This window comes from Miscanthus floridulus, chromosome 2 (assembly GCF_019320115.1).
Source record: "Miscanthus floridulus cultivar M001 chromosome 2, ASM1932011v1, whole genome shotgun sequence".
In the NCBI taxonomy this organism is placed as follows: Eukaryota; Viridiplantae; Streptophyta; class Magnoliopsida; order Poales; family Poaceae; genus Miscanthus; species Miscanthus floridulus.
The window spans coordinates 129,275,031-129,288,829 of record NC_089581.1 but is presented as its reverse complement, the minus strand read 5'-3'; the positions used below and the strand labels follow the sequence as shown (position 1 = coordinate 129,288,829).

Here is a 13,799-nt window from a genome sequence, read left to right as displayed (position 1 = left end):
ACTATCCTTCACAACATGGAGGACTTGAGTAACATGACCCCAGGCATAGCTATTGGCAAGTTAGTGGCATTTGAAATGTCATGTAAGATAGGTCAAGAAGAAGCTTCTTCATCAAGCAAAGGCAAAGCTCTCGCTTGTAGCGAGAAAAAGAAGATGAAGGGCAAGCAAGTTGAGACAAGCTCAAGCTCAAGTTCCTCAATGAAGATGAAGAAGAAGATGAGGACAATGATGATGATGATTCAAGTGATGATCAATCTTCCTCCCCCACCTTTGATCTTGACGAAGAATCAATCAAAGTGATCAACAAGGTGGAGAAGATGATCCAAAGGCTCAATGTCAAGGGTGTGCCCATCCAAATTCAAGATTTCATTTTCACAAATCAAAGAAATGAGCAAAGAAAGAGAGGATGCTATGGATGTGGCGAATTGGGGCACTTTATGGAAGTTTGTCCAAACAAGCCCACACCTAAGACAAAGAAGAAGGCATGCAAGAACCAAGCCCTCACATCAATAAGATTAGGGGATGATTCTTCAAGTAAAGAAGAACCCCATCATAAGAGGCGAGGCCGCAAGCACTCATCATCAAGCTCTTCTTGTGTGTGCCTTATGGCACGAGGTAACGAAAGCTCTTCCTCTAGTGAGAGTGATAGTGATGATGATATGCCTTCTTATCATAAACTTGTGCAAGAAAATCTTAATTATGCTAAAGCTTGCACTAGTCAACAAAAGAAGCTCAAAAGTTTAAAAGAAAAGCTATATAGTTCACAAAAAACATACAAAACCTTGCTTAAACAATATGAGAACTTTGCTAATCTCAATGTTGAACTATCTACTAAAATTGAGAAACTTGAGACTAGTGCAACAACAAATGCATGCACAATCAATGATGAGCAACTCTTAAAGAAAAATGAAAAATTAAAAGAAAAGCTAGCTAGCTCACAAGAAGCATATAATAGTTTGCTTGCTAAAATGGAAACCATGTGCAAACATTGTGATGAGCTAACTAATAAAGTTGCTAATCTTGAAGCCGTTAGCACAACCTCCACCAAGGCATCTAAAAAGAAAAGTTCTATCTTTAACATGTCTAAAAAGGATGCCTCTACTTCTTGAAATGATTTATGTTTAGACTCACCTTTGTGCAACCAAGTTTGTGTTGAGAAAGTTGTTGTAGATACATGCACACAAGAGGTTGCAAAGGAGAATGAGCAACTCAAGCAAGAAGTAGCTCGCCTCACCAAGGACTTGACTCAAGTGAAAGGCAAGGCGAAGCAAACCCAACTTCATCAAGATAACACCGTCAAGAGAGTGAAGAAGCTTGATGAAGAACAAATAGTGGTTTGTTACGTGTGCCACAAGGAAGGTCACAAGTCCTATGAGTGCAAGGTGAAGAATGGGGGAGGAGCAAAGAAGGAGAAAAAGCAAACAAGCAAGCTCTCCAACACCTACACCAACAAGGTGGACAAGAAGGCCTCCACACCTTATCTCTTGAAGAAGAAGAAAAATGACAAGGTGGTGGCCATCAAGGTGAACAAGCAAGCCAACAATGGGGTCAAACGCTTTTGGGTGCCAAAGGAAATCATTTCCAATATGAAGAGCACCAAGAAGGTTTGGATCCCGAAAGGAAAGTGAGAAGTCCGTCGGACTTCGGAGAATTTGGAGACTTGGCAAAGTTTGGGTGCATTTCATGGGGTGCATCATGATGGACAAAGTCATTGCCAAGTAGGTTAGTGAATACTATGGACCCAAATTCCCCTTCCCATGTTAGGTAACTAGATTTATTACTTACAATTAGTATTCATTTCAATTGGTTTTGTTTTCCAATTGATATACTCTTAAAGCATCTATTTATCTTTCATGCCTATGTTTGCATTTATGTGCTTAAATCCTTTATCATGCATACACTAGGTATATCTTATGGTAGGCTTGCTCGGTCTCATTTTTAACCCTTGGAGTAAACCTACATGGTTTAAAATTGCTTAGAAGCATAGCACATAGCTTGTCTTACTTTTGTTTATCTAATATGTGCCAAAGTCCAAATTGTAGATAATCTCTCCTGAATATCATTTTTGAAAATGATTCTCACATTCATGAGAAGTCATCTTTCAAGTAGTATTTTTATTCTAAAATCAATGCATGATTCCTATAAAGTGTTCCACATTTGTGTGCACATATTTAGGGGGAGTAATTCTACAACTTGGATGCTTTGAGACTAACACTTTTTCAAATGATATCAATTTTTCAAACCTATCATATGTGTAGTAGTCTCATTGTAAGGAAATTGGAGTCCCCGGAGTTAAGCATCATTCTTCAATTGGCATCATCATTTCATATTTATATGCTTTCTCCATGTATTATATAGATTAAACTCTCTTGTATAATAAATTGCTAATTATGCATATGCTCTACCATATGTATGCATATATTTAGGGGGAGCTTAGTCTATATAATGTGAGAGTCAAATTTTGTGATCCATTTCACTCTATACACAAAGGATCATGAAAATTGACCCTCCCTTGTGCTACTAATGTCTTCCTTTTCGGTGTTTGATGCCAAAGGGGGAGAATTTAAAGGACCAAAGGCAAGCATCAAGTTGATGTCTACAAGTGGTAATGGTCCGAGAAAGGGAGGAAAGTGGATTATGGATTAGTCTAAGTAATGGTAAAATTTGTAGGAATCCATAATGCCACATGGAGATTTTTGCAAGGGCAAGATAAGCTATCTTACAATTAACTTCAATTGGTATCCCTTAATATCATATATGATTTCAATTGGTATCTTTAAGTATCAAATAAACTTACCCTTTGCATTGCATCCTAGCAAGTAGGTAGTTTTTAACTTCTAAATTCTTATTATTTGCTTGCTTTGGTCGTGTTGGCATCAATCACCAAAAAGGGGGAGATTGTAAGGAAAATGGACCCTTGGCCCATTTACTTTAGATTTTGGTGTTTGATGACTAACACAACTAAATTAGACTAATGAATTTACAAGTGTTTGTTTTGTAGTTCAATGGGGTGCAAGACGTAACTTGGACGAAGACGACGTGATGATCTGATGATCAACACCTCAAGGAAGACTTTAGGAGCACAAGAGAAGACCCAAGAGATCAAGCAAAGTCCAAGCATGAAGATTGGAACCAAGCCGTATGCAAGATCGTGAAGAAATGAGCTCACTGTGGTGACCGGATGCTGGACCGGACGCTGGACAAGCAACCGGACGCTGCGACCGGACACTAGGCAAGTGGCTCGGCAGACAGGCGACCGAACGCTGGCGGCAACCGACCGAACGCAGGACAGCAGCGTCCGATCGAGTACAGTAAAGTTCTAGAGCGGCAAATCTACGACCGGACGTGTCCGGTGGTAGGCGACCAGACACTGGCCAGCGTCCGATTAGTATATTGCCGGCTCAACGGTTGGGACGACCGGACGCGTCCGGTCAGGACGATTCAGCGTTCGATCAGTAGCAGTTTCGTAGGAATTCGACCCCAACGGCTATTTTATTAGTGGGGCTTATAAATACAACCCCCAACCGACCATTTGAGAAGAGTGGAGCTGAGGAAACATACCAAGGGTGTTGATACACCATTTTAGTGATCTCCACTTGCATATTGTTTAGTGATTCATCAGGTGATTAGCATAGGTGCTTTACGAAGTGCTTACGTTGATTAGACCACCGCTTATGCGCTTGCTCTAGGTTTAGGTCTAGTGTTTAGTGAGGTTTCTATACCTCTTACCACTTGGTGCTTGCGAGCACCATTGTTGTACATCGGAGGGGCTTGAAGTCTTGTGAGATCACACCAACCGTGTTTGTGGTGTGGCCGCCACCGTGTACCGGAGGGAATAAGGCCCACGACGTTTCGACCGTAAGCTTGATAGTGAAGACGGCGGGGAGCATCCGGGAGAGGCTTGCCGGAAGGTACGTTGGAGACCCACTTGCGCGTGGGGAAGGCCCGAGGCTATCCACGGAGTTACCCGACCAGGAGCTTGGCCCTTGCGAGGGATTCCTTGCGAGGGGCTCCAACGAGGACTAGGGGGAAGCTTGCGCGCTTCTCGATACCTCAGTAAAAATACCAGAGTCGTCGATGGGAGTTTGCATATCTCTACCTTGCTCTTTAGCTTCCGCATTTATATTGATTACTTTACTACATTTGCGGTAGAGATAGCAACACACTAGCAAAACTATAGTTGCACATCTAGATAGTTTATCTATTGCATAGGTTTTGCTAGGGTTAGAAAAAGAGGCCATAGTTTATAGTTAGAATTTTTAAGTTGCCTAATTCACCCCCCTCTTAGGCGTCATGGTCCCTTCAACGTACAAAGAATGCACTCGCACCTATCTATAGCTGCAGTAAGTAGTGCTGAGTCAAGGGGCAAAAGACCGTGGTTGACAACACGGACAAGCTCGAGGAAGCCAGCATGCCGTATGTGCAGCGTATAACGCTCGTCCCACTGATGCGCCCTGGTGTGAGTGCGGAGCCTCAAAGGAGGCAAGGATACCTCTACGTCGTTGTCACTCAAGATGTGTGCTCGGTGCTGGTTGTCGTACTCCACCTCAAGAATAGGGTACAGCGGGTGCTGCGTGGGAGGGGCCATCCTGTTACAAATTGATAAACAAAGCGTTAGAGTATTCAAATTAACAAAATTCAAGTTAACATTAGTAAGTTCACAAACAAATTCACTAACCTAACTAGCCTATTTCCCTAAATCCAAAATCCTAACTATACTAGATAATAAATACATAATCAATCCATATAAAACTTTGGTTCCAAAATTACAAGTAATCCCTCCGTCTCAAAATAAATACATATCTTGCTTCTCGAGTAATTAAATATGTTTAAGTTTGATCAAAACTAAAAAACGGTATCAATATTTTTATCTCCTAATAAGTTTATTACGAAAGTATACTATATGCTTACTGTAATAGTACCTATTATGTATCATAAATATTAGTATGCTATTATATAAATTTAGTCAAATTTTTTAAAAATTTTAACTTCAAGAAGCGAGATGTGTATTTATTTAGGACAGAAGGGTACTTCCTCCGTCACATAACAATAGTCATTCTAAGATATCGCAAAGACACTAATACTCAATGAAAATAGCATCGATGCCCCTACATGCTCCTAGAAATGCTGGCACTAGCAGACCATCATCAACTCTTTTGCTTCTGCGCCGGTCGCTCGAGGATTGCGAGGGCACGTGGGGGTACCATAGGGATATAAAAATACTAACTATACTAGATAATAAAAAAATATGAAATCAAGAGGGAGGTACCTTAGGAGTGGGCGGCCTTGACGTGTCGGCGTTTGTAGCGCGGCCGGCTAGGGCGCTGCGCGGCGGGAGTGGCCGGGCGCGGCGTGGGCGAGCGGCCGAGGCCGGGCCGTGCGGGCGCGGGCGGGGTGAGGCGAGGCCGGGCGGGCGCGGGCGCGGGCGCGTGCGGCTAGCGGCGGCGTTCGGGCGGGCGAGCAGGGCAGGCGTGCGGGCGGGCGGGCGGGCTCGCACGCGGTATATATTTGGTCCAGCCGCGTCACGGATCAGGGCGCGACACTGCCGCGCCAAGGTCGGTGGCGCGGCAGGACCTGCCACGTCGTCGGTCCCCCAGGCCGGCCCACGCCACGTCAGCCCTCTACCGCGCTACCATGCATGGCGCGGCACAGGCATTTAGCCGTGCGTAGGGCAATATGTGCGGCCAAAAGTGTTAATTTTAAAAAAAAAACTGACAGTGTTAGATTTAAAATTATATTAAAAAAAAGAGTTAAAACTAAAAAAAAAATTCCCGATGGTAGCCAAGCCCCACTACGGCCTACCATCAACCATTTGCTTGATTTTAAAAAAAAAAATCACGTCAAAAAGAGCTCAAATTTGAGCGATGTACTGATATAGACATGATAAGCTCCCAACAGAAAAACAAACCATACAGTACTTTGATAATATATCATAGAAATACTCGGACAATGTAGTCAGACTGGGGCAGCATAAGTGACACATAGCTTTATTGCAGAAACCCTCTAAAACCTGGTACTCTCCTGTCATTTGATTTGCTGTAAAACTGTACATAGGTGTCACTCCGTATTACACTATAGCACTTCTCCCATTTGATTTGCTGCCCGTGGGAACAAGAAAAATCTAAGGCTCAGCAATCCCGGTGCACGAGTACTAACAGCTAGCATCAACAACCACGACACCGACCAGCGCAAAATAAAGCTTTGCCATCATATTGTAGCAAACGACAGTCATCACAAGGGATGGGATGCCCTTGGGAACAAGGAAAGAATGGATGGCCACTTGGGAAACCAAATGATTCTGACTCAAAGTAGCGTGCATTCGTTGTAACAATAAGGAACGCTGCTTAAATGGGAATGCAAGTAACCTAAATAATCCAGCTGGAAATACATAACTCACATGAAATATTTCCTATATAGTTTCTCTCAATTACTAAAAAAACATACAGGGCTTTGCCACCCCCTCCTCGCAAGGGATGCTTAGTACAGTTTTGGTACACCAGCATGTGAGAACAAAATCACATGGTTCCTAGACTATTTTACAGAGAATTCAGAAAAAAGCACAATGCACTTGCGCTACTTTGAAAGAGAAATGCACAACATGACAATACCCGAAATGTGGGGCTTCATATGTTTTAGTCTGTATATATGTTCTACATTCTAATTGCTGACGACTAGAACAGCTAAAGAATCTAAGATAGGCAGCACGCTCTAGCACCTCAAAATGGCGAAATCCACTCAGCTCACGTTTCCTGATAGTTTCCATCTCCACATGTTAACAGATCCAATTCTGCCATCAAACCATGCACATCACAAACCTGCCAAGCTTAAGAAGCGAAGACCGGCATAAAGAGATTGTCTCCTACAATAGCAAAGTGTTTATGGGAAAACAAATGCATGGCTCCAGAGTGAAATAAAATAGTAAAATTATCTCAGCATACATGTAGGCTTTTGGCTGTGCCAGAATTTGCACTAAGAAGCACAAATCTTCAACAGTTTCATCGGTTCTCTTCCAAGTATTGGTGTAACAACTCAAAACAGTCGCTCTACTTGAGATTATCAGCCAGCTTCGTTTTGACTTTTGATATACGCTCCTCATAAGAAGCTGAAATAAGAAAATCAAGAAACATTTGTTTCAGATGTACAAGAGAAAATGTTGAAACTAAGCATTGCATCAGAAGTCTGAAAATGTATTGTAGTGTCCTTATATAGGGATGGACATTAGGTGCACATGCACAATGGGCTAATTTATGGTTTAGTATTGGCCACCAACAGTCAAATATACTGCCAGAATATTCAAGATGATACTGGAAACTGATGGTCACACATAAAGCATTGGTTTCTCCATATAGAAACGTAATGTCAGGAGAAATATTCTGCAAGTTCAGCCCATAAAAAGATCACAAACTTACGCTCTGTTTGTCGTGACAGGAGAGGAATATGGTTCCTCTTCTTCTGAAGCGTTTCTGATGAATTTGGTTCTGCAGTGGCATCTCACTTTTAGATTTTTAGGGTATTAAATAAAACAAAGAAAATATTTGATTCTATGTACCTGGAAAAGGTAAACATGATGACGCTATGTGAAATATTTCAGCTTGGAGCATATGATGATGATATTCATCATTTAAGTGCTCAGTCAGAGACTGGCTGGCATCTGAAATCAAATGATAGTCCATCACAATTGATACCCATACAAAAGACAAAAATACAGTGAACAAATAGTGGAGAAAATACAACAGAGAGTCTAGCTTTATACACAAAAGAGAACTGAGCTGAGAATACTTTTTCCCCCAAATTACTTGCTTAAATTTGCTGAAAATACCATGCCATGGTTAAAAGTTTTCTGATAGTCTGATACAACTATATTCTGTTGATCCCATTTAAAGCATAAGCAGAAAAAGAAATGGATTGCCTAGACCTAACATTTTCAGTTAAATTAAGAATTGGAAGTAAATTATAAGGATTTTTTCCCCGAATATGCAGGAGAGCTGCATATCATTGCATTAAGGAGAAAACATGGTAGTTACAAGTTTACAACACACATGCAACACAACTACACACAATAAGATAAGTCAGCTCAGGTTCTGAGCGAGACCAGCCATAGAGAAAACAAGAAAGAGCGACCCCAACCAAATCGAAGGAAACACTACAAGGCTCAACCAGAAGCATCAAGCTGTGCCAACCCTCTAGGCACCTGCTAAACACCACAATGCCCCTCTTAAAGGATTAGCCTAAGGACTCGTTACACTGTTTCCAAAGGATCCAAGCACCCAGCGTGACTAGGGAGTTGAGGCTTTTCTTGGAATTACTAGGAGTTCAGTCACTGGTCCGCATCGAATTAAATTATATGATCAGGTGAGCAAGTGAGTAACACATAAGTGATCTCCAAAAGTCTAATAAGACAAACCTGATGAACACATAAAGTTGGCTTTATCAAATAGACAAGATCGCAAAATCAATGGAAGCTCTGGCGCCATTTTATATTGAGGTTTCCTAGGAGTTTTCGTAATATCCAATAGTGAATCAACTACCTGCGGTAAAATAAGAAAATTAGTGGAGGTAAGAAATCCTTACAAAGCCAACTACAAGCATGGTTTCACCAAAAGTATATCACACCAATCGACAATCCATGGACCTGAGGGAACATGTTATTGACTCTTTGACAAAAGGAAGCTTAAGTGGAAATTTTACTTACAGATGGTGACTCAAGGCCTTGACCTATTAGAAATAGCACAGCTACCATGCAGCGAACTTGATGCCACAGGAAAGCGGTACCCTTGATCGTCATGGAGCACAACTCATCATTGTTGGACCTAGAAGATATGAAGCATTTTTACTGGGCATTAGAGGATATTACATGCAAAATGAAACGAGTGTTCAACTACAATATAAATTTAACCTTCTGTCACATGCAGAAATAGTAAATTCTGTAATGCGCCGCCTGTAATTACTCACATTTGCTGCATCCATCTTACAGAAATTCCTAAAGTCATGTTCTCCAATGAAATTGGATGCAGCTTTCTGCATTTCCTGCTTGCAAATGAAAGTTGGTAGCTCAGTGGACATGACAAGTCTTAACTCAATGGGCAAGTATAAAAATCAAGCGTAGTGTAAGTACCAATATATCCAAGTCCCCCTTCCAAAATAAGTATTTGTATTCCCGGCTCAAACAGGTGAATCTGCAAATAGCAGTGGGAGAAAAAAATCAAGTGGCAATCAGCAACCACAAAGTAACATCACCATATAACTGGACATAATAACAACAACAACAACAACAAAGCCTTTAAGTCCCAAACAAGTTGGGGTAGGCTAGAGTTGAAACCCAACAGAAGCAATCAAGGTTCAGGCACGTGAATAGCTGTCTTCCAAGCACTCCTATCTAAGGCTAAGTCTTTGGGTATATTCCATCCTTTCAAGTCTCCTTTTATTGCCTCTACCCAAGTCAACTTCGGTCTTCCTCTGCCTCTCTTCACGTTACTATCCTGACTTAGGATTCCACTACGCACCGGTGCATCTGGAGGTCTCCGTTGCACATGTCCAAACCATCTCAACCGGTGTTGGACAAGCTTTTCTTCAATTGGCACTACCCCTAATCTCTCACGTATATCATCGTTCCGAACTCGATCCCTTCTTGTATGACCGCAAATCCAACGCAACATACGCATTTCCGCGACACTTAGCTGTTGAATATGTCGTCTTTTCGTAGGCCAACATTCTGCACCATACAACATAGCAGGTCTAATCGCCGTCCTATAAAACTTGCCTTTTAGCTTCTGTGGTACCCTTTTGTCACATAGGACACCAGACGCTTGCCGCCACTTCATCCACCATGCTTTGATTCTATGGCTAACATCTTCATCAATATCCCCGTCCCTCTGTAGCATTGATCCTAAATATCGAAAGGTATCCTTCCTAGGCACTACTTGACCTTCCAAACTAACATCTTCCTCCTCCCGAGTAGTAGTGCCGAAGTCACATCTCATATACTCAGTTTTAGTTCTACTAAGTCTAAAACCTTTGGACTCCAAAGTCTCCCGCCATAACTCCAGTTTCTGATTCACTTCTATCCGGCTTTCATCAACTAGCACTACATCGTCCGCGAAAAGCATACACCAAGGGATGTCCCCTTGTATGTCCCTTGTGACCTCATCCATCACTAAAGCAAACAAATAAGGGCTCAAAGCTGACCCTTGATGTAGTCCTATCCTAATCGGGAAGTCATCCGTGTCTCCATCACTTGTTCGAACTCTAGTCACAACATTGCTGTACATGTCCTTAATGAGCCCGACGTACTTCGTTGGGACTTTATGTTTGTCCAACGCCCACCACATAACATTCCTTGGTATTTTATCATAAGCCTTCTCCAAGTCAATAAAAACCATATGTAGGTCCTTCTTCTTCTCCCTATACCGCTCCATAACTTGTCTTATTAAGAAAATGGCTTCCATGGTTGACCTTCCGGGCATGAAACCAAATTGGTTCATAGAGACCCGCGTTATTGCTCTCAAGCGATGCTCGATAACTCTCTCCCATAGCTTCATAGTATGGCTCATCAACTTAATTCCTCGGTAATTTGTACAACTTTGAATATCCCCTTTATTCTTGTAGATCGGTACCAATATACTTCTCCTCCACTCATCAGGCATCTTGTTCGATCGAAAAATATGGTTGAACAGCTTGGTTAACCATACTACAGCTATGTCCCCGAGGCATCTCCACACCTCGATTGGGATACCATCCGGTCCCATCGCCTTACCTCCTTTCATCCTTTTCAACGCCTCTCTGACCTCAGATTCTTGGATTCTCCGCACAAAGCACCTATTGGTGTCATCAAAAGAGTCATCCAACTGAAAGGTTGTGTCCATATTCTCACCATTGAACAATTTGTCAAAATACTCTTGCCATCGATGTCGGATCTCATCCTCCTTTACCAAGAGATGCTCCCTTTCATCCTTAATGCACTTAACTTGGTTGAAGTCCCGTGTCTTTCTCTCACGAACCCTAGCCATCCTATAAATGTCCTTATAACTGGACATAATAACCTGATCACAAAAAAGATGGAGCACTTTATCTCCTTAGAATTAACACTTGACAATAGATATAATCATATATGCTTGTTTGCAAAATAGTACATTCATCCTTGCAAGAAGAAAGAACAATATAAAACATGGAGCATAGCTAACCTTGCATGAAAATCTTCTGGAACAGGACACCAACCTAGTACACGTATATCTCTTGGAAGAATTCTATTTAATACCTTCACATAATCAATTTCTGTGGACAAAAAAATCTTAGTGTGACAGAGAATAATTGCAAGTGAAGCTAAGATGCAATGAGACATCTGCTAGGAAAATATGATACTAGGACAGGAGCAAACAAAATGTATTTGATAGGGGAAGATGGAGGTTTTTCCCTTAGCAAGATAGCAAGTCATTTAAGAAACAAATCATATCATTACTCATGTCACTGCATTCCTTGGTGTCTACAACACCACTAAGGGAATACAAGGCAGAAGCATACCGGGTCTTTCATCTAACATGTCCCCTCCAACATCCTTTATGTTCGATCGCAGATATAAGGAAATCACCTGCGTGTGGAGAAGGGGTAAAACATCTCTTCAATGCACACTGCCCACTACAGATAACTCCATTTCAGCACACTACCAAAAAAAAATTGTAGAATACGAAATGAAACAATTTCCAGCAGAATGCATACAGTCAACAGTCTGTAAATCTCAGACTAATTATATTCTTTATAAAAAATTTGCCTATGAAGGGCAGGCCTGGTGCAGTGGTGAGAGCTATATCACTGAGTCACCAGGTCACGGGTTCGAAGCAACCTCTCCGCAGATTTTGTGGGGGAAAGGCTTGCCTCAGTTTTTCCCTTCCCCAGACCCCACTCATGTGGGAGCCTCCGGCATTGGGTCTGCCCTTTTTTTTATAAAAAATTTGCCTCTACATTCTACAATGTGATGCATAAAATTGTTTCGTACAAATTTGAAACCAAATAGTTAAAGACTACCCATGCAAAGGGGAAAAAAAAGGAGAAGTTGTTTTTATCTGGATTTGACAAGTTACATAGTGATCACTCCTATAATCAGTAGCAACAAGTATTGGTTCAATAGGAATGATTCTTGTAACCATGTTGTCAAAAATTGTATTTTTAGCACTAAAAACAGACAAGCATTACTTCAGAATCAGAACACATATAAGCCCGGACGGGTGCTCTTAATAGCATGAAACCCAGAGACAAAGCATTACTCCAGAATACGTTGAAGTTTTGAGAAGTGTTCTTTATATAGCATTAAAGTCAGTACCAAGTATTACTCCAGAATACATAAAAGCTAATACCATGATTTACAAGTATAAAGAAGCATATAATCAAACAGACATTCATTAGACTCTGGCGTTTGAGTTACTCGCCAGAATAACAGGGATTCTGTGGCTACCTGTCCAGTAGCAGAAACTCCTTTGTCAGTTCTTCCACACCTCGAATAGCACGATTCTTTCCTATTGCCAACCATAAGTTTTGCTCTTTCCAGTGCTTTAAATATCTCCGACTGACAAAACAAGAAGATAGAGCTTCTTGAGGAAATGACTTAGGAAATAGCAAAGCAAACAGCTCAACAGGGAAATCACCTCAACGGTTGGCTCAGTGTTACCTTCCGAAGAAAAACCATAGAATCTGCACAAAAACAAGCAGAGCCATATGAACAGGGAGAAAAGACAGATCACAGATCACAAGTAATACAAGTTGATTAAGAACCAGCTAAGAACAGAGCATATGAGCAGATGCCAAGAGAAGGTCAAACATTTTAAGGAAAAATAAAACATGTTACAAGATTAGAGAAGGAGCATGTTTTTTTTATAAAATATATTTTGTTTGTTTGGGATCAAAGGTAAGCAGTTTAGTAACTACATTGAATATCAACAATTGCTTTTAGTACTGACATGAGTACATGACTTGATCAACAAAGACGGGCAGTTTAAACAAAAAAACTCTTGACATGCAGCATTATAGTAGTTTGTTTCCACTGGATCAGAGAGTAGTAGGATTCTAATGAAAGAATTCACCAGAAACCACTGGACCTGTTTGGATCACCTTTGGATTACAGTAATAAGATAAAATAATCTCTAGGTCATCCAAACACCCTAGATTATGGGTTGGGTTATAATAATCCTGTCCACAGACTACTCGAATCCTATAATCCATCTAAAACCTGCTAATAGGAGACTATAGGTGCTGAAAAGAACCAAATCCTGTAATCTAGCACATAAAATCCAAGGATCCAAACAACCCAGATTATTTTAATCCATAATCCAGATTATTATAATCCCATTCAAAATCCAGATTCCAATAATCCAAAAGTGATCCAAACAGGCCCTAAAGAGACGATTATCAATTCAAAATGGAGCGTGCATATTCTATTTGGAGAATAACACACCTCTGGCCGAAGTACATGACTTTGAGAGCAACTAGTCGCTTTGGGCAGTGACTTAAAATCCCCACATGGCGACCTGTGCATTAAACAAAAAAATTCATTAAAATTCTGCAGAACAGTTGAAAATAGTTAATGTTTCCAATAGTCAAGGGGTAAAAGGAAAACTAGAAGCAAACCACGATACAGACATACTGAACACTTATGAAAGCAAACATCATTGATTCATTTCTCATAATAAAAAAAATAATATAGGTGTAATTGGCATATCTTCAGTAGCACCTGTTCTTTTAGTATGTTTGCTAGAATCGTCAGGCAAACCATTGCCTTCCGCATTTATGTTGCACTGTAGATCAAAGGCAAA

At 41.1% G+C, this 13,799-nt stretch overlaps 1 protein-coding gene across 4 annotated transcripts; it reads right to left on the bottom strand.

The window, feature by feature from the left end:
• Positions 1-6,375: 6,375 nt before the first annotated feature.
• LOC136529723 (uncharacterized) lies at positions 6,376-13,785 on the bottom strand. 4 transcript variants are annotated; one of them, XR_010777397.1, is made up of 14 exons: positions 13,718-13,785; positions 13,442-13,514; positions 12,636-12,681; positions 12,446-12,556; positions 11,518-11,584; positions 11,181-11,271; positions 9,116-9,176; positions 8,897-9,027; positions 8,693-8,810; positions 8,405-8,528; positions 7,550-7,651; positions 7,410-7,478; positions 6,939-7,102; positions 6,376-6,859 (listed from the first exon to the last, which is right to left on the bottom strand). XR_010777397.1 is itself a non-coding variant. In XM_066522803.1 (13 exons), the coding sequence occupies exons 2-13, from the start codon at positions 13,456-13,458 to the stop codon at positions 7,044-7,046; spliced, it is 996 nt and encodes a 331-aa protein (XP_066378900.1). In that variant the 5' UTR covers positions 13,459-13,514; positions 13,718-13,785; the 3' UTR covers positions 6,938-7,043. The 4 variants fall into 4 exon arrangements, 1 of the variants encoding a protein (XP_066378900.1); XR_010777398.1 differs by having other exon boundaries at positions 6,376-6,823; XR_010777402.1 differs by having other exon boundaries at positions 6,376-6,815.
• Positions 13,786-13,799: the final 14 nt, after the last annotated feature.